The sequence below is a fragment of the Amblyomma americanum genome, chromosome 9 (genome assembly GCF_052857255.1).
Source record: "Amblyomma americanum isolate KBUSLIRL-KWMA chromosome 9, ASM5285725v1, whole genome shotgun sequence".
NCBI lineage: Eukaryota > Metazoa > Arthropoda > Arachnida > Ixodida > Ixodidae > Amblyomma > Amblyomma americanum.
Window position 1 is genome coordinate 139759033 of NC_135505.1, and position 21287 is coordinate 139780319.

The window sequence follows — 21287 nt, forward strand, 5'->3', positions numbered from 1 at the left end:
GAGTCGCTCTCTAGGTTTGACAGGACAATGCGAACAGTATATCTCGTTTACCATCAATGGTAAAATCGAAAGATCGAAGGTCTCTGGGTAAGGTCACAGGGTGCCGCTCTTGCCTGCATATAAGTGGGCAAAGAAAAGCCCCGAATCAAACGTTTCGGAGACGAACTGAATATTGGAGAGATGCTGCTATTGCTGGTGGCACTGTGCTCATTGCTGCAGTCTTTCTGTTGCGAGGCAGCTAGCCCGAACCTTCTATTATGGCAGAAGAGGACAGGTCTTGAGCCGTTTCAGAATGCTTGGCGGGTATGCATTAATGAACTTTATTTGCTCTCATTCAGCAACAATTTTGGCGTTTGCTGTTCGCTCCAGAGTGGCACACATGTCCAACGTTCTTGGACAAATTTTTTAATATTGGAAAATTCTAAGACGCTGTTATGAAAATATTGAAGGTAATGGTGCATTCTTCTGATACGTAGCAAAATCTTTCTTTTAAAGTGTTTCCATCGATCGCATCCAATAGTTACCTGCCATAGTACGCCAGTGGTGAACGCTTTTGACGATAGCAAAAATGTAGATGGGAAAAAAAGATTGCTGTCGTGTGACCTGCGGATACGTTGATTGTTACAGTGAAATCTTACATTATATGAAAAAATTGCATTTATGAACGGTTTCCTACTTAAAAATGCTTTTGTCCAGACTTGTTCAGTATGCTTAATGGGGTTCTCGAGCCATGGACAACATGGACTCTCTAACCAAAATGTGTCACGGGGCTAAAATAACCTACAAGCCAAAATATCGGTTTATTCCTAGCCCACTCAATACTGGATGGTAAAAACTAGGTACACCTTGATGGTTCAGGCACTAAAGTGCTGAGCTGCAAATAAGAGAACGGAGTACCTCCACAAAGGTCGCTATGGCTGGAATGAAATAACAATACATCAACCTTAGCCCCAATAAGGTGAAGTTAGCCATGGTCCTCAGGTCGCAGCTAGAGTCATTAACAATGCTCCAGAAGGAAAATGCGCAAAGCACGCCACTAGGTTCCAATGCCACGTGACCCCCCTGGGCTTGAGTGGTTTGCGCTGCTCGTGTCTCAGCCATCAAGCGCGTGTGGGCAGAGAGGAGCGCTTCACACTTTTGCCACCTAGTGATTTATTTGCCGAGCATTGCGTCATGGGGCTCCACCTCCGCGCAGTTTTATTTGGCACACTGAGCTGTGTAGACTTGTCTGTGCCACACAGCCGAGCGCACTTGCGTCTTAAAAATTTTCACAAATGGTGCGGCTTTTACCAACCACCGGAACAAATCTCGAACTGCAACAAGGCTTTTAAATGTAACAGGTAAGGCTTCAAATAATAAAGCCTGCTAAACCAGCTTGCCAGTTCACGTGATTCATACTTGATCTGAATCCACCACTTGATCTGATCCACGACCACTGACCTTTTCATGAAGTCTGTAGGGAGAACGTGGGGGAGCTGAATGCTCAACTCTTTCCTGTACTATGACCACAGCCCAGTGCCCAATATGGCGGCACCCATGGAAAGTCAAGAAACTTCATGAACACATGCTGATTAAGCAATGCCTAGCAACAAGCTTTGTCATGTGATCCCGACTGTTCTTATGAGCAATAAAAAAAAGGAAGGAGTCAAGATCTGATCCATGCATTTCAAGAGCCCATATTTATGCCTCACTCGTCATTGAAGTCTTGCTTCCACAGTATTCCTACTTTATACGTTTGTGCTTTGTTACGAGTTAGGTGGCTTTCGTAACCTTTCACAATCAGTTGCTTTCCTGAAACTGAAAAGGAAAAAGACTAATTGCCTGAAATATGTGCTGCCTAAAGTATTTGTTATTTTCATTGTTTTGTTTTCTTTAATAATAAGCGCATTTTTTCAGTGTTCTAGCTTACTTTGCAGTATGTAAACATAACGCATTGGTTATTATATCCTCCTAGTTAGTAAAGTCAAGAATACCTGTTGGCAAGATTTTCAAGCACTTTGAAAATGTTTCCAACAATGACTGGAAAAGACTGACGCAAGAAATCCCACATACCATAAAATGAACCACAATATTTGCCTAAGTAGGAGTGTAAGCTCCACGACATCATAACGAAAATGATGGAAATAATATTTATTAAGGTAATTTTTCTAGGATTACGTAATAACATGAATATGGTGCTCAATGTGCTCAATGGTGCTCAATGTGCATGGCATTTTCAGAGCTTGAACGCGGCACCAGGTACTGAGTACGTGCTTTATCAAGCGACGTACAGGCACGACAACTACTCGTGGGGCCAAGATTTCAAGTGCCTAACAGTAAAAACGATCAGCGTCGATAAAACACACAAGTGTGTCACATCCAATTTCACGTTCCAGAATGCGACACCGGGCATGTACGTATGCATAAGTGTTGTCTTGACATCACAGCTGCAACGTGATTATTGAAACCTCTGCCAGATGTTATGGAACGGTCTCAGACAACCTCCAATTTCTCGTCTTCTTTTTTTGAAGGAGCGAACACAGTATAAAAGGCAACACTCGGTTATCAATACTCAGACTTGTTTTTCCGCTTTCTCTTCGAACTTCAATTTGCAAGACATGCGCCAAACTTTCCTTGTATAAGAAAACGGCCGTTCTGCCCATTGAGGAAGCAGTTATTAGCCTTTCTCCTCTCTCCTTTTGCAGTTCGTTTCAGATTTGATATTTTTTATTATGTCTGTACAAACATGTGCTCTGTGTGCGCGAGTGTGTGCCTTTTGTGCTGTTTTTCATCCCAAAAAAAAGTTGCACATATCAGGTTCTTTATGTTTTATGTGAATCTTTAATATTTTCACGAGAATGCAGAATAACTGCTTAAAAGCACAAAAAGCCGTTTTCTGACATACTATGGCCACAAATTAGAGAATATCACTACTCAGATGTCTCCTCTCTTTTCAAACCGGACTGCGCATTCAGTACTTTTCTGGGCATATAGCAATCGATTTATCTCTATCATGATACTAGCACTGCTTCTGGTTGTTGTTCACTGTAGTAGGATGGAAAGTTGGGCTAGTTGGGTTACGTTCATCTTAAAGAAAAAATACAGCACGAACAAAGACGACGGACGAAGAAGAGGTGTACAACACCTCTTCTTCGTCCGTCATCTCTGTTCGCGCTGTATTTTTCCTTTAAAATGTTGTTGTTCACCTCAGTAAACTTCTGGTGAGCCTCCGTACTTCGTTTTCTGTGACTGAAAGTTTCCTAGAATTATAAACTAATCTTAGAAAATCAATAATTTATACTCTAATGTAAAGGCAGTGCACTGAAACAAGAAGAAGAACGATTATGTGCATGATGCAGGATTCTAATGGCATTTTGCAATTGTTCGCTTCTTTCATCGTTTCCAAGGTATTAGCGTAATCTTTCGGACTCAGTGATGTTGCTTTGAGAGAGCACCTCACTGATATGTCATAATATTTCAGACACTCCGTTATTGAAAAGATAAAAGCCGTAAGGACAAATGGTTCAAGAACGCCCAATGCTTTCCAATACGAACTTGGAGGTATGTACAACAATATACTCCGCTACCCAGAAGAAACTCTGGGAAGGACCATATGCTACGATAACACTGCACGCTTTCTGAACACTCTGCTGCTCGCTGGTATTCTTGTCTGAAAATCACGCCGCAAGATAATCACTGTCGGTCGTGAGTTCTTATGAGCGCCCTGAAGTCAGGAAATTAGTATTCATGCTGATATTTAACAATTGGGTTAGCTGAGGAACTCGGAGTCGAGAACAACTTGTGCCGAGCTATACTCAATTTCAGTGGACAGCGACAAGCATTCCGAGAAAGCCAGAGCCAACTGGGAGTTGTTATTGTTGGCCTCCGTTAAAACGGTGCATACTCGCGGTGAAGGATTGTCCAGGATTCGATGCAACCAAAAACGCAGCTTGCATGCGCATACAGCAGGGTTGTCTTCGTTCTAGAGATTGAATCATCCAAAACTGTTCACCTTCTCAGGAACCCTAAAAGTGCACATTCTCAATGCCGAGTCGTCACAGCTACGTCGCAGCCGGGGCGTTTCAATGCATACATAATTCAACAGAACACGACTAATGAGGGCTGTCCAGACACCGCACGCCTGTATTTTCAGTTCGTCAAAGGCACAGCACCGCAAACTTCCAGCTAGGTATTCGTCACGTGAAGCTTGTACAAATAAGTTGCCTGACAGATTTAAACAGGAAAATACATAGGCTTGTAAGCATTTAATCATCTCACCTAAAACTTGAAATACACCTGAAAGAGGTGGCTAGCGAAGGCAGATAAGTAATAGTGAAAAAGGAGATTCAAACTGCCTGCTTCCAGAGTCTAAAATTTCATGCAATTCCACTACAGCTGTTGAACTTTCGGTTTTGAGCTGGCCTGCAATTTCTCCCACCATTCGTCAGTCCTTTTGATTTCTGGGGCGCCGACCGAAAGGGCAACAGCGGCTGCACGATCCAACGGACTCCGGGAATAGGGGGACCGACAGCCAGTTATAGTTCCAATTAAAATGTTTGCATCACAATCATCATCCACTGCAGCTGGTAGCTATTCTTTGAATGCAAAATCACTACTTGACATTACTTAACACTACTTAACCTGAGAGTTGAGTGTGAAGCCTCAGAGTAAACCAGGTGAGCTCGGGTTAGTTCGGAGGAACTTCGAGGAACTCGATGAGTTTGGAGAATGAGGAAAACGAGAGACCGAGAAACGCGGTTGCGTGCATATGCAGATGCTGAAAGAAGGGGTGAAGAATGGGCACGTGCTTTCACAAGATTACTCGATTTAACTACGTGAAACTCTGCCACGTTTTTTTTAAATCTTGCTATTTATAACAGTCAAGCGATCCTTGTACGAGAAATATTTGCAAAGGAGTAACAAAGCAACAACAAACTCTAACAGCTCGAAACGCGACCAAAACGTGCTTGCTTTCCATTTTTTTTGATTAGCAATCAATTTATTATGGTAGACATCCGTACACTCACTCTTAAATGTGCAGACTGTGTTTGCGTGCGTTCATGCATAGTTTATTTGCCACCTTAATTTTCGGTGTCGATTCATGTCACAAAACGTTGGATGCGTTTATTTTTTCATTATGTTTCGTTTTTTGAACATCTAGGTGTTTGTCTTTTGCTCTCAAGTGCAAAACTATAACAGCAAAATTATTAGTGAGATAAGCTTTCATGCAGTGTTCTTTAAATTTGTCATCTGGCACCAAACTAGCTACACATTCAATCAGGGAATGAGAATACTTTAATATGATTGTTTTTAAGTCGTCATCTTGCAAAACCCATGCGATTTCTCCGTAACAAAATTCCCTGATTGGTCGAGAAGGTTGTGACTTGATCAGAACTCCAAAATTTCAGTCTAGGGACTAGAATGTTCGAGTACCTTCCATTGGAATATCATATGGGAGTATACTAACCTGACCCACTCTTCCAGATTAATCCAACAAACATACTCTGCTAATACACCTTAACCCATCCACTGATCTACATAACTTACCTGCTGATCACCACTAATTAATTTTATTCCCTCACTATTCCTGCTGATCCACATCAATCCACCCACTACCCCCAGTAATCTACCTTAATACTTTTTCTCGTCTATGCCCACTTCCAAAAATTTGGATACCACTTTGGAGTATTTTAATGTGGGCCTAATTCCAAATGCTATCGTATTTTCTTCTTTAAGAATGTGATTAAGAAGGCCCCCGAGTTTTCTAGTTTCTTCTTGAGGCAAAACTAAAACCAGCGAATGAGAAAGAACAAAGGTGACAATACTCAAGGCACCACTGCGGATAATCTATGCCATCTTTGCCCCAATTGATACCAACTCCTAATTTTCGTACCTCGACGTGTGAGTGAGCAAACGCATTTTTAGTGACACCCTTGATCTAAGATGCAGCTGAATTGCGTGCGTGCCAGTTTTTTTCCGAAACGGCTTAGTATGGCCACAAGCGATGGGCATAAAAGTTTTCAATTTTTTTGGAAATGTCTCTTTTTCTTTTTCTCATTTTTAATAGATGGCAGAAGTGTCACTGACAATGTCATTTACACGGACCGCGTGTGCGATCTCTTGAACATCCCTTACAAACAAAACGGGAAAGGTATGTGCATTAGTTCACGTCTGTTTTCTTTGTCACTTCCTCCATTTCGCAAAACACTTAAAGGGGCCTCTGAAACGCCTTCCGAGGAGAGCACATTAACTCACTTAATCACTGCACTGTGCTGCCATGAAAACCAGAGCCAAATAATACTCTTCTACACGCAGCAGACGACCCACAATCACGCGTCAAAGTTGGCGAGCCTTTCCCGGCGACATTTTCATGCCCGCACACTCCTCCGTCCCCCGCATCTGCGTAGACAAGGTGAGAGGTGGCCATTGGTTAGATTCTTTCAGACGTCAGGCAGCTACCGTGGCCACGGCCAGTAAGCAGCTTAGCTCCGGCGGGCCGGGAAGCTCCACTCCCAGAGGGGCGTCGGCGAAGGTGCACCGACCTTCCAGTGTGCAAAAAGTGACGAGAGGAGAGGGAAAGACACGAAGACGCTAAAATTCAAATGTTAACTACAGATAACTCAGCTTCTACAAAGCGCATTTAAAAAATCTTTGCTGGGCACTATTTGTGAAGCGGCGTTCTTCAATATCCCATGCATGCCGCAACTTTATTAGAGCCCCCTTCACAGCCCCTTTAAGCAACTCGTGAAAGCCCATTGTGTATTGCGGAACCCCTCAATGTAGACTGAACATTAGAAAAGGGAAGATTCTGGCCGACTTCAACGGAAAACATATCAAGAATCTATAAAGCTTTCCTTTCTAGCCAAATAACTCCACTAATGTGGATATTAATGAGCATTCACTCCCATTGAAGTTCCAAATGCATCTCGCAGCCATATTTTGCAAAAAAAGCTAATTCTTAGATTCATTTCTTTTTCTTTGCAGCCAAATATTTAGGGGAATCCTCATAGGTAGAGTAGATTTGCAATAAGTGAGCAATTGCTCACTGGCAGTCGGTAGAGAAACTGCCCCGGTCAAGTGATGGTCCCGGGTTTCAACCAAGGACCAGGACGAATTTTTTTTTAACTACGCAGTTTCTAAGGAAGCTGTATAGCCTTCCTCTATAGCCGTGTGGCCGCACTTAGATGGATGCCAATGATTAATTACTCCCTTATTTTTTCCTTTTTGTCACTGCCGGGTGGTCGAGGGAGGTCTTGTGATGATATGAAAGCAAAAACAAAAATACAAATGAATGTAAGAAATTATCATCGTTGTTGCAATTACGTGTGCCTACCAATGCCTTGAGCGGGTAACAAGGAGGTTCCTTTTCACTTCAGCAGTTCAGTCCGGACACGCACGCACGCACACGCACGAACGTGCGCGCGCGCGCACACACACACACACGCACACACACACATAGTGGAAGCGGTCTGCATTGCTCAAGGGGCCAGTGAAAACTTGAACAATGAAATAGTCACACACAACTGATACTATTATCTTGGTTTATTTACCAACTGTTTCGGGTGGTGGACTGTCCTTCATCAGGGTTAAAGTTGAATGAATACAGATATCTGCGTATTTACAGAACTGAATGTAGAGGGAAAGGAGGAACTCTATTTCTTTTCTTTGAGGAGAAAAACATACACACACATCACGGAGTAACAGGCAAGAGTGCTGCCGTCTATTAGGGGAAAAGAACAGGGCTGTAAAAGAAAAGTTAAAAAACAGAGGTATCAGACATGTAGCCGAGGTGGAGAGGGGTGTTTTTGCCGAGAAGACGCAAGCAAGAAAGGTTTCTTTCGGCGGAAGAGAGAAGTTCGAACACAAGGAAACAAAACAATAAAAAACAATGAAAAAAGCGGAAAAAAACAAGAAAAGAACAAGACTAGACTGAAACAGAACACAACAGTGCACACAGCATGACCCGCTCCCCAGCGGTGCTGGTGTTGAGGACTCTTGGAATGTAATTTACGGTAAGCTGTCAAGACAGCTTCATTTCGCACTGCTCAAGAGACACCAGCGACCGTTACGATGGCAGCGTGTCGCCTCAGCGGCGGAAAAGCGGTCATCCAGACGCCGTGCGAAAACCCGATCCCGCAACGGGGCGCTTCAGAGACCAACCACTAGCCGTTCGTCAGAGGGTGCCTCCGCTGTGCGTCCCACTGCGGACAATTCCGAGAAGGGGGCCAAAAGGACAAGGAGGAAAAGGAGGAAGGGAAGGGGGCCATGGTGAGCTTAATAAAAAAAATAAATGAAAAATCACCAATGGGAGCTTCTTTCGCGTCTTTCAGTTAGATAGGTTTTTGAGGAAAGCAAAATTGCTCAAGTTCTGATTGATGCCATGAGTTAATGTTCCAATTATGTGTATGAAATAGAACTCTTTGTTCTCTTTGGCGGCTTGTTTAAAAGCCTGACTGAAGGAGGACGACCCGAATGCTTTCGAATGTATGTTGTGGCAGACATAGGTGCTTAGAAAAGGGCAGGCTTGGCAGTGCGTGAATGTAGGCCTTGTGGTTGTTGAATCGCAAGCTGAACGGAGTTTCTGTCTGGCCAATGTATTGCATGCCGCACACACCGCAATGAAGCATGTAGACCACATTTGCACTGTCGCAATTTAGAGTTTCTTTGACTGTGAGAGCAAAGTCAGAGAAGGTATCTTTCTCTAAAAGGTACCTTCTCTGACTTTAGGTACATTCTCTGACTTTGCTTTCACAATCAAAGAAGCTCTAAATTGCGACAGTGCAAATGTGGTCTACATGCTTCACTGCGGCGAGTGCGGCATGCAATACATTGGCCATACAGAAACTCCGTTCAGCTTGCGATTCAACAACCACAAGGCCTACAATCACGCACTGCCAAGCCTGCCCTTTTCTAAGCACCTATGTCTGCCACAACATACATTCAAAAGCATTCGGGTCGTCCTCCTTCAGCCAGGCTTTTAAATAAGCCGCCAAAGAGAACAAAGAGTTCTATTTCATACACATAATTGGAACATTAACCCATGGCATCAATCAGAACTTGAGCAATTTTGCTTTCCTCGAAAACCTACCTAACTGAAAGACGCGAAAGAAGCTCCCATTGGTTATTTTTTCATTTATTTTTTTTATTATGCTCACCATTGCCCCCCTTCCCTTCGTCCTTTTCCTCCTTGTACTTTTAGCCCCCTTCTCGGAATCGGCCGCAGTGGGACGCACAGCGGAGGCACCCTCTGACAAACGGATAGTGGTTGCTCTCTGCAGCGCCTTGTTGCGGGATCAGGTTTTCGCACGACGTCTGGAAGACCGCTTTTCTGCCATTGAGGCGACACGTCGCCATCATAACGGTCGCTGGTTTCTCTTGAGGAGTGCGAAATGACGCGGTCTTGACAGCTTATCGTATATTACATTCCAAGAGTCTTCAACACCTGCACTGCTGGGGAGCGGGTCATGCTGTGTGCACTGTTGTGTTCTGTTTCATTCTGTTCTTGTGTTTTTGTTTTTCATTCTTTTCCCGAGTTTTTGTGCTTTTTTATTTTGTACATTATTTTCTTTCCTTGTGTTCGAACTTCTTGCTCCCGCTAAAAGAAACCTTTCTTGCTTGCGTGTTCTCGGCAAAAACTCGCCTCTCTCTGCCTCGGCTATATATCTGTTACCTCCGTTTTTTAACTTTTCTTTTACTGCCCTGCTCCTTTCCCCTTAATAAACGGCAGCACTCTTGCCTGTTACTCGGTGATGTGTGCGTATGTTTTTCTCCTAAAAGAAAAGATATAGAGTTCTTCCTTTCCCTCTACATTCAGTTCTGTAAATACGCAGATATCTGTATTCATTCAACTTTAACCCTGATGAAGGACAGTCCACCACCCGAAACAGTTGGTAAATAAACCAAGATAATAGTATCAGTTGTGTGTGACTATTTCATTGTTCAAGTTTTCACTGGCCCGTTGAGCAATGCAGACTGCTTCCACTATATATATATATATATATATATATATATATATATATATATATATATATATATATATATATATATATATATATATATATATATATATATATATATATATAAGCAGGCATAATTTACATTGGTGAGTTCAAGATTCCATTATGATTTCTAACAGATACACAGCCAGTGGTGAGAATGTTACACAATGCATTCCCCAACTGCAAACATACATTATGTGTATTTAGAGATCGCATAATATACTAAGCTTTGAAAAACCCAAATATTTTAGCTACGAAAGAGTAGGCAAGAATTACATGCCAATAATATTTATGCGAGCAAAAAATTTTGTCACATTAACGATATCATACAGTGTGTAGAAAATAAATGCTAGCTAAAATATCTTGCAACTGAAAAGTTTGTGTTACGATACAAAAATACAGCATACTAACAGCAGCATGACACTGCAGGGCTGGTGCAGATGAAAAATAAGAAAAAAACATCGAAGGCTGATCACTGAAAAAATTTTCTCTGGTAATCAAGGGTTCATACAATGCACAAAGAGGACCACATATAGAAGTTTAAGCACTCGTTTTAGATCAAGGTTTACGTTCTAGGTAAGTTTCTCTCAAAGTGCAGTGCGGATGACAGGAACAAACTTTCTGCTTTCATTGTGGTCCTTTGAAAGTTTAGCGTTGCTGTTTCTGTATATCGAGAGCAAATAATATTCGTGACAATGCACCGTTGCTGTCATTACACTGATTCAAGATGCAAGCATTGCATTACACGCCAGAACACATATGCTGTTGCTGTCAGAACAAATTGTGGTTTTGTTTGGTTCAAGACTGAGCAACATTTCGAACCTACTGCCGGTAAATGTGAAAGGTCCTGACACACATAACACCTGCTGTAGACTGTTATCGCCGAAAGCTTCTCGGCAGAAGGCTCACACCTTGGAGACTGTATTCATTGTGCACTCCATATTCCTGGCAGATACGCACCCCAAGCAAATTTCATTGTTTCCCTCAAGTTGTTCCTGTCGTGTCGTGAAATCTGAGTGTGATTTTTTATGGTTTCCTTTTCAACAGGATGCGAGCTCTGGGTCAGGAAATCCTTTGTCAACAAAGTACCCAAGTGTTGCTTGTTTCTGTTCAAAATAATGTGCGCAAATTCCAGCCATCTTTTATACAAACCGGAAGAGTGCGGAGACGCTCAGAAACCAACAAATCAATTAGGGCAGAATTAAAGCAGCAGAGGACAACACGCCGCAAACCAAACACCGCGGTAAATCTGTACATCACTGTCACATTCTTCTATTTTTTTCTTCCCACTTGGTTTCATTCTTCACCAAGCACTACTACTTTTATTGCCGACTGATGGTTCCTTCAATGCAATAAACTTTCTGCAAGCAGCAAAATAAAAAATTCAAAGCTGATTCACGTGAGTGTCGCAATACACTTGCATTACGAATGCGACAGCGTTAAACCTCCTGTTCTGCAGAAAATCCGGTGTCGCTGTTGTGAGCGAAAAATCCCCCGAGAAGCAACCTGGGGGAGTCATCTAGGTCACATGACCTTGTAGCATCATCACAACCTGCTCACCGGTTTGTGAGCAAACTGACGACCGTGGCAGTTAAATTAATGATTAGTAACCAGAGGTTGCTCAGGAAGAGCAAACAGGGTCTCACAAGCCCCACTGGCCATCACAGGGCAGCGGCGCATTGCTTAACCGCTGCGCCAGGACTGGTATGAGAACTCCCAGCGATTAATGAATGTAAAGTCGACAATGACCAATTCTGCAAATGGCCATTAACCCAAACGTTATCGCGTCATACCTATAAGGCGAGGCTTAAGTGTCCCCTACAATTTTTTCTTGCGGCACCTGTTTAGTTCGACAATTAACACTAATCGCTCTTAATGCCGCTCCTTTTAAAGATACAGGCAAACTACGTCGAGTCTTTTTGGCCCCGAATTCTCATGCCCTAAGTGACGTCTCTCAAAGGTTGCACATAACAGCATAAAATACTTGATGCTAAATTCTTGTACTATACTTCTAGCGCTTGTTTTTATGCACCCTGCCCCTGAAAAAAAAATTAGCGGATAGTTTAGCATGGCTAAGCATGGAATATCGTGCAGTAGTGTTTGTCACAGTGGGTATTTAGTCCTTGCATGCTAAAGCCCTTTGACCTAAGGCCTTTACTATAAGAGCCTTCTACCTAAAGGCTTTTACCCTGAAGGCATTTAGCTTGAAGGCCTTCTGGGTAAAAGCTTCTAGGTACAAGGCATTTAGCTTGAAGGCCTTGAGGGTAAAAGCCTTTAGATAGAAGGCATTTAGCTTGAAGGCCTTGAGGTTAAAAGTCTTTAGGTAGAAGGCATTTAGCCTGAAGGCCTTCAGTGCCGTCTTGTGATGTCAGGTGTACACACCTAGCAGGTTGTCCACAACCCGGTGGGCCGTCTGCCACAAAGCAGGCTTCAGGGGCATACAGTCGTCCACAGACCTATCTAGAGCGCTCGAAATCCGTCTCCTCTGCGCTCTGCAGTACGCAGAGCGACGTATAGCGGCAGAGCCTGGATCGAGATAGCGAATCTGTGAGTATGGTCTGAGCAGCATCTCGAACCAGGCGCCACCGCTAGATGTCGCTCTGCGCACTGCAGAGCGCAGACGGCACAGAGTTCGAGCACTCTAGATAGATCTGTGAACGACGTACGTACATACGCACAAAAATCATAAAATGCGTTTAGTAGAGCTACCGCACAAAAAAATTTAGTTGGTGAACACGACTGCAATTGTACTATGTCATAAGTGGGGCAAATGAAACTAAATGGAAATCGACCGTCAAAAAAGTACCCCCTCGGTGAACACTGCGATCTTCACTGAACTAAATTCAGTTGACAGTCCAGCGTCGTCCTGTGTGTTTCTCCATCTTTCTGCTGTTTTTAGTTGATTAAGAAACTATCCTGATCGAGTTGCGAGAGCGGCACGTGGATGCCACTGTAGGCCGACTTCCGTTCCGGGAATCCTGCAGCCTAGAGGACAGGCAGCTGTGGTTCCGGCGCCTGGTGCGGAATGGTGTAGAGTGACTGCGAGGGCAGGGGCCAGGTGCGGGAAGGACGCCACCGCCTTTCGGACATCAACGCCCTGTTTGAGTGGAGCAGTGTGTTCCCCCCTAAAAAAAGAGGCAGCTTGCCTTCCCGGTCTCCGACCCTTTGTCTCAATACACTCAAAATGTTAATATCCTGTATAAATAGTTTCTCTAGTTTCCCCCTAAACACCGACCGCAACTCCTCATTCCTGCTCCAGACCCTGTCCACGCCACTTATGAGTTCCAACAACTGGCAGCAGTTCTGGGATGATGGACACGTCAGTCACCGGCTTCAAAGGACCATGGCAGCAAAGGGACTGACAGCCACAATAAGCTACCCTTGTAGGGTGAATGCCTGAGATTGAACTTGCATTTGGTATGGTGCGGTGTGGTTTATGGTGTTTGACGTCCCAAAACGACGCAGGCTATGAAGGACACCGTAGTGGAGGGCTCCAGATAGTATCTACCAGCTTGGGTTCTTCAACGTGCACCGACATCGCGCAGCACACAAGCCTCTGAAACTTCACCCCTATTGAAATGTGTCCGCCGCTGCCGGGATTTAACCCGCGTCTTTTGGGTTAGCAGCCGAGCACCACAACTACTCAGTCACCACGGCAGCACCTTGGATAATGCCAGACCTCGCTAGCAAAGGCATCGTCAGCAGGAATTTCCCGAGATCAAACTGAGATTCCTGAGATTGAGATTGAGCAGGAATTTCCTGCTGACAATTGCCTGGCACATGAGTTTCAGGTAATTTTGAGTCTCTGTTGGTTTTAGACAAAGCTTTAGTGAGGGCTTCGTGACACTACGTGGAGGTTAAAAGTGTGGGACCTTCTCGAAATTTGCTAGAGATTGGGAATTTCGCCAAGTTCCGTGTAATGAAACAAAGATATTGCCGCCAGGTGTCCCCGGGCGGCGCCTTGACGACAAAGAAGAAGTGAATCGTGCGTTCTCTTTGCAGCTGGACACTGCTTGATTCCTTGCGGCCTGTGCCTAGCCTCCTGATTTTGCAACCCATTTGTGACAATATTCTCGAGGTTATGCAGCAGGAGGACGTGATGACTGAGGAGATCGTGGAGCAGCTGGGGAAATGATTGCAGTTCGCAAAGAGGGAAAAAAATTGCGGGCGGTTCAGCTTGGGGCTAATTGCGAATTATCCCTGGTCTTACATGGTTTATGTTGATTTTCTATAGCACTATTTGATTTTAAATGGCTTACCCTGGTTGATAAATAATATGATGGAAGTTTAGGTGATATTGCATCATTTTAGATTTGTGCTACAGTAGAAGTGGTCGTTCTCTTCTAGCCCCATCCAGCCAATGACATCAGGTGATTTCCACAAACCTGCTAGCGTGAGCAGCGTGATAATGCAAGAAGGAGACTATCCCCTTTCGTCTGCCACTACCAGCTGCATTGTAATGCTAGCAGGTTCATGAGATTCAGCCGACGCCATTAGCTGGAAGGGGGTCCTTTGTTGGGGAAAAGCCGCTTCTTTCTTTACTTGTATCAAACTATTGCCTCGGAGACGCACAGTTGGCAGTATATGTACGAACTTTAATACAAATATAAAATAATCTTCATTTCTAGTTTGCCTGCAAGTCTTCTTCCTCAGCGGAAAGTTACTGTCCCCCGTGAGCCTCTCTCTCGTGGTGCATTGTGTGGCCACTCTGCGAAAGCTTCTTTCCACTTCAAAAGTAGGCGAAGGGTTTCTTAGCAATGTGGGTCTGCAGGTGCCTGGTAAAGTGACGCCTGTAGGCATACACCCTTCCGCAATCGGGACACACGTGCGGTGATGATGGGTACCCATCACCCGTCGTGTGCAACTTGCGGTGACGAGCCAGGTTAGACGCATCTGCGAAGCGCTGGTCGCAGTCGGCGCATTTGTACGGCCTCTCCCCCGTGTGGACCACCAAGTGCCGGTTAAGATTCTCCAGCTGCGTGAATGCTTTCTTGCAGAATTCGCACACGAAGGGCCGCTCGCCTGTGTGCGTTCTCTGGTGTCTGGTGACATTGGCCCTGCGTCGGATGTGGATAAAGAAAGGAGGGCAGTGGTTACACTGGGCACTGGCATCACCACTGATGACAAACAGATTAATGACAAAAAAACCTGCAGTCTCTCAAGTCGTCGAGGGTATAAGTAAGCAAGAAATGCTTTGCAGTACCGGCGTAGCACTCTCTCGGATGGGCTATGGATGGTGCTAGCTGCATTCTTGAAATAGGCCTTGGCTTCTGTTACCGACTTCGCTCAAGCACAGAAGCCAGAGACTTATGCGCTCATCAGTCATTGGCACTGGCTTGTAAGCTTACTGTGTCCTTAGTCAAAACTGAACCTCATTTAAGGTCTCACCCCAACCAGACACAACCATAATATAGCTGCAGTGCCGCTGGGGCCCAAGAGCACGCACCTCTAACCAAACACCTCATTTTTGTCGTCCTCGCTTTATTTAAGCATGCCCCATGTCTGTTTCTTGTTTAACCCCAAGTTAGCGCACACACAAATGCAACCTTAACATCTATGCCACTTCCACGCTGGCGAGAGTCGCGGCTTGCGAGAGATGAGGTGATGGGATAGCTGTAGCATGCACTGCGCTACACGCTGCTATCAGCAATACAGATATTCGCCGTGATTTCAGAGCACCTGAAAGGGCAAGCCAGTTCCTTCAGAGTGCGCCAAGCTGCATACCATTTGGGCGGAAAATTTCGCGAAGTTCACTTCAGGTTTGGCGTCTTGTCCTCCTTTCGGTTCACATGACTCCCGGATAGTGTTCGCTTCAGTTTTCCGAGAACAGGAACTGGTTTGGTTTATGGTTTATGGGGGTTTAACGTCCCAAAGCGACTCAGGCTATGAGAGACGCCGTAGTGAAGGGCTCCGGAAATTTCGACCACCTGGGGTTCTTTAACGTGCACTGACATCGCACAGCACACGGGCCTCTAGAATTTCGCCTCCATCGAAATTCGACCGCCGCGGCCGGGATCGAACCCGCGTCTTTCGGGCCAGCAGCCGAGCGCCATAACCACTCAGCCACCGCGGCGGCAGAAAAGGAGCTGAAAGCATTTCGTGCTTAAAAATGAGGACTGCAATGTACCACTTGCTGTGGTGCTGATGTGTAGGGGAACTAAGGACTGCCTGAAGCAAGGAAGACACGACGGCTATGGATTCAGGGTCGCTGAATTCTGCGACCCTGCAATGGCTACTAGACGTTGTCTTTAAATGGAACACTATTCCACTGTCCCTCACAAGCCCAATCATCCACAAAGGTGCTACCCCAGTGTGCTGTCCCGTGGGCACACTCCTATTCCTGACTACAGAAGAGGCCATACTGCTGAGGTTAAGAAAGCAACTTGGAAGCCCATGCGTGCTTTCGGTCCCACTTAGCTCTGTTCCTTGTTGTGGCACAGAATGTCCCATTTATTCAAGGACTGAGATTGAATGAAAATTCGTCTGTTCAGGAAATGGAAGTTGGATACAAGATCGGCACTCATAAGTCAAGCTCTTGTACAATGTTTCAGAACCCATAAAGGTTCCAAAATGTCATAAAGGTTCCAAAATGTCCTACTACAGCCCAACTTGGTCAATGACTAAATCTTCAATGAAACCCAAAATGTCACCATAGCTGAGGGTAATTTGAGTTTTCACAGAGCATCTAAAAATAATTTTTGACAGGCCACTTCCACAGTTAACCACCATTTAACTTGAAATTGTTGAAGTTATCACCAGTAACCTATATACCACTTTCACAAGTTCTTTTATAATGTCTTTATTTAAGACTGGTTTCTTGCATACTATGCCTTGATAAACAAATTCTCACAAGCTCAGCTGGACTATAAAGGCCTCAAAACTATTTGTAGCATGGAGACACAAACAGACACCAAAGCTATTTAGACAAGACGAACATGATACACAATGCACATTGGACCTGGATGAAAAAAAAAAGCCTTTTGGACATCACTAGAACCAATTAACAGCTTCTGGGCTTAGCAAATGAAAGCTTCAACCACTAACAAACACCAAAAATTTCTAAACTTTTTTGAATAATAAGAATGGCCTTTGCATAATGTGTCATTAATAGCGCGGTCATTTCAAGTTATGAAATGCTTACCGTTAGGAAGCAGTAATGGAGTAAAGTGGCAATGTCCAGGACTGCTGGTCAAAGTACACAACTTCCGAAATTACTCCATGCCCAAACCACTTTACACATACCTAATTTACATACTTCCAAACTTTCCACATCAACAGCTATAGATGGGACCTTCTTCGGGATAAAAAGTGCTGGCTGTGTTATATTTCATAACTGAGTTCTACACTATCCTTCGTGCCAGAAGGAATGTTATCTGGATGGACTTGGGCTGTGATGTTGGTGGGGGGAGTGGGAGCATGCGAGCAATTTGAAATGCCACTCCATTCATTTGCAACTGCAGTTTTTAATGGACCATGAGCAAAAAATCCCTCCTGAGCGAAATGTAGCCACTGCCCCAACAAAATTGAAAAGGAAATGGTGCAGTAACTGTCTCACATATATTGGTGGACACCCGAACCGGTTTTTAGGAAAGGAAATGGCATAGTAACTGACTCCCATATATCGGTGGACACCCGAAGCGCCCTGTAAGAGGTTTGACCTCTGGCTCATTTGAAGGCCAAAATTATCCCCTCCCACTGGTCTCGTTCTCGTTCGGGTGCACTGGGGCCGTGTGGGCACACAGGAATCACGCCGTGAGTGGTGAACAACGCAGCACATCCAAGGCGCGTTCAACACGAAGCTTGCGGCTTGCTGCCCGTTTGTTCCGCGCGGAAGCTATGCTGGCGTTCGTGGCATCGGGTTTGTCGAGAACAATGTGCCAACGAACTACGACTGCAGCTTGAGTCCCGCGCGTTTCGGCAAGGCGCCTGGCAGCGCTTCTACGTGGTTTGCCGCTCCGCGCGTCCGTTTCACCGTACGTAGCAGAGCGATTTGTCTAACGGGCAAGGCGTCACGCCGAACGGGCGATGGCGTTCCGTGGACTCCCTAGCAGTGCTGCCACACGCTGTCACATTCCACTCTTAAAGGCAAAGCTTAAGCCTCCTCCAATTTTTATCTTGCATCTCCCATCTCTCATTCTAGAACTGCCTATGTAGCTGTAAAACCTATGTAGCTGGAGGCATGCATAACGCGCTGGCAACAGTGATCAGATGCTGGCTTACTTGTCATCGCTGGAGAAAGGGCAGTAGATACAGCAGTGCCTTCCCGGTGGCCCCTGGGGGTGCTCGCGCTGCCGGTGCTTGCCCAGAGAGTCTCGCGTAGAGAACAGCTGGCTGCATGCCTCGCAGGAGAACATCACGCCCAGGATTGACATCCCATTTTCAACCTCTGACAGCAAACAGAAAAGAGAACACATCGTCAGGGAAACTATTACTCTGCAGAACTTTCAGCTTAGTCAAAAGAACCAGGGAGAATGGTAGACACTACAAGCGCTGTAGTGTCTACATCGCTTGTGGTATCTACAGTGCTTGTAGTGTCTACCCCTCTCCTTTGTCTGTGTGAGCTGGTTTTTGTTTTCAAGATCAACTACATCCAACCAGCCCAAACCACCATTTCCTGCAACAGAGCTTTCAACACAGCATAGACATCACAAGCACAAGGCAAGAGACAAAGTGCAATAGTTTTCCACCTGCCTTGCTCCTGCTTTTCGCTCTGTGTTGTTTGGCAGCAAGACATATCCCTGCATATCACATATTAGTTATAACAATAGCAGCAAGGCTACATGCTGTTACAAATAGCATGCCTTTATCCCTATTTGCAAAGTGCTACATAAACGAGCACAGAAAACTACACAAATGGGACTTGCTTTACATCAAACAGTCATTTTCTTTTCGTATTACACATATGTACACATATGCACAGCCTGTACAATGCAAACTGAGAAAAGCACAAATCAAGTCCGTGTTACAAAAGACGTTTTGCCTGTCAGTGGGATTTTCCCCATGTTGCTGACAGTGCAAATGAAATACCAACTGTAGGGTTCTTTTCCACAGCCAAGTGCCTCAGATGATTTGCTGGATATAAGCAAGCGTACGTACACATCGCATCCTTTTATGGAGTCGATAAGGCTAGGACTATTATACACGCTTCAACAGCTTTTTTGAAGTTGTACGACACTCCGTGCACGTATGGTATAACCTCAGGCTTCCGACATCTCTGTCTGGCCGCTCATTTTTTAATTCCTTTCAAGTCTTCTAGTAACATCTGAGTAACAGCAATAAAGACATTGCAAGAAAACCCTGCCGAATGTTGCCACGAAATTTCATGTACAAAGCTTGCCTGCACATTGTCAGCACAGAACTTCTGCAAAGTACAGATTCAAGGAAGGGGTGTGCAATTACTAGTTTCATGGTTAAACTGGCTTAGCGATATGGAAGTAGTTCCTGTGCACAAGGTGAATAAAACTAAAAAACTATGGTCCTCGAACAGAAACATACACTCTAAATTATTTATCAGAAATACAGATTTGCCATGCATGCTAACCATTTTTGGGAGAGTTTAAGGGTCCCTTTTTAAGAGAAAAAGTGCCATGACCCTCTCCTGGTTGAACGAGTAAAATGCAAACATTTAGACAACAGTTGTGCATCCTCCTTCATGGTATCCACAAAGACCATCATGAGAGGGGTAGCAGAACTCCGACTGAACTAACAGTCATGAAACAGTCAGATAACTTCTGAGGAGAGCATCACCTAACTCCTTCACAAGTACCAGCCAACACTCAACAATAGTTACCTGCCTATCATGAAAGTGCGAGATGGTCGCTGAAGTGAGAGTCCGGCAACTCTCACGAACGGAAAGTTGGGCTAGTTGGTTCGTACATGGCATAGTTACAACAGCCCAAAAGACAAGAGACAAAAGAGAATGTTGTCTTTCCTTTTCCTTTCATCCATCGTCCTTTGCAGTGTTGTAACTCCCATAGCCTCCTAAATCTCTACGAAAGTCTGAGTGACCCTCCAAGGAAAGGTGACATGACTCTCTCATACAAGATCAAGGCAGCACATGCAACATTAGAAAAGGGAGTAAAATGCATTTTCAAAGGAGTCAACCGCCAAGTTCAAAACCATGCCTGAAATGTGAACCAACAGAGACACCAAATAACATCTAAAGTGCATGTAACAATAAAACTGCACATGCCCAAGACTAAAAACAATCATTATAGTGATAAACAAAATGTCAGTTCTCAATATTCATACCATACAGCACGCAAACAAAATGGTAATCCCTCTCTAAAGACAGAAAATTTCAGTTCGTAATACTACTGCCATACAAGAGGTTCAGAAAATAGTAATCGCAGTTCAGATCAGCATGAGTTAGAGAGCAAATAAGAGCTACTGATACTCTATCTGTAATCAAGAGGAGAAAATAGGGCTTAACAGGACAGATAATGTGAAGAAGAGATTATGACGGACAACGTAAAATAAAGTGTAGTGAACGGGGCAGCTGCATGACAATGCTAACTGGAGATCAATGAAGTGCCTTTTTCCTGCAGTGGGACATGCTCAGCCTCTCAAGCGAATGTTGTCCCACGCAGCAGTCGGATGGCCTGCAAATTAAAGAGCAGATATATAAACCCATGTCAGAGTGGACCCTACATCAAGTAATAATTCATAAGCAGAGAAGACTGTCCCCAGGAACTTATATGCCAGAACACACTCAGGCAGCATAGACATTTTAAGAGCACAATTTAAGAACAAACACCACCCAACCCTCCAATCTCGCAAGTAAAGATACATCCTCATCAGTCTTACCATGCCCACTTAAGGCCAACTCCTATCCCATATCTCTCCAATTAACCCTGTCCTATGCCAGCTGCAGCCACCTTATCCCCCCAAACTTCTTAATCTCATCCACCCACGTAACTTTCCGCCAGCCACTGCTACACTTGCTTTCTCTTGGAATCTAATCCATTACTCTCCAAGAACCATCGATTATCTTGCATGCATCGTAACTGTGCATCTGCTTGGGTGGACAGTCATCGGCAAAAGATAGCAAAGCAATCAAAACAGAAAATTGCAATAAACAGTGACAACATGCAAAGTTAACAGACAGCACTAACAAAGCTATCTGATATACAAAGCTAATAGACAGAAGTCATGCAAATGCTATCATTACAAAAAAATACGACCACAATAAACACTTCCTTTCTGAGTGCAATGTCAGCTTCTTGCACCATGTGAAAACCGAGAGAAAATCTGCTGCACGTAGCAGGAGGTCTGAATAAACTTTCACAACAAGACACCCATTGACATGGT

General features: G+C 44.5%; 2 protein-coding genes across 3 annotated transcripts in view; one reads left to right on the top strand and one right to left on the bottom strand.

Annotated features, from left to right (window-relative positions):
* The first annotated feature begins 152 nt into the window (after positions 1-152).
* Positions 153-11342, top strand: LOC144105642 (female-specific histamine-binding protein 2-like). The gene is made up of 5 exons (XM_077638755.1): positions 153-303; positions 2220-2392; positions 3461-3540; positions 6047-6130; positions 11025-11342. Exons 1-5 carry the CDS (start codon positions 181-183, stop codon positions 11180-11182), a joined length of 618 nt encoding a protein of 205 aa, XP_077494881.1. The 5' UTR covers positions 153-180; the 3' UTR covers positions 11183-11342.
* A 3209-nt stretch (positions 11343-14551) lies between these two features.
* Positions 14552-21287, bottom strand: part of LOC144104613 (uncharacterized) — a 97339-nt gene continuing 90603 nt past the window's right edge. Inside the window, exons 2-4 of one of the 2 annotated variants that reach the window (XM_077637727.1) lie at positions 20494-20578; positions 18198-18363; positions 14552-15034 (exon numbers count right to left, since the gene is read on the bottom strand). In XM_077637727.1, coding sequence (XP_077493853.1) covers positions 14707-15034; positions 18198-18349 — 480 coding nt within the window. In that variant the 5' untranslated portion in view covers positions 18350-18363; positions 20494-20578 and the 3' untranslated portion in view covers positions 14552-14706. The remainder of the gene's footprint in view (positions 15035-18197; positions 18364-20493; positions 20579-21287) is intronic. The other variant, XM_077637726.1, reaches the window with a different exon arrangement.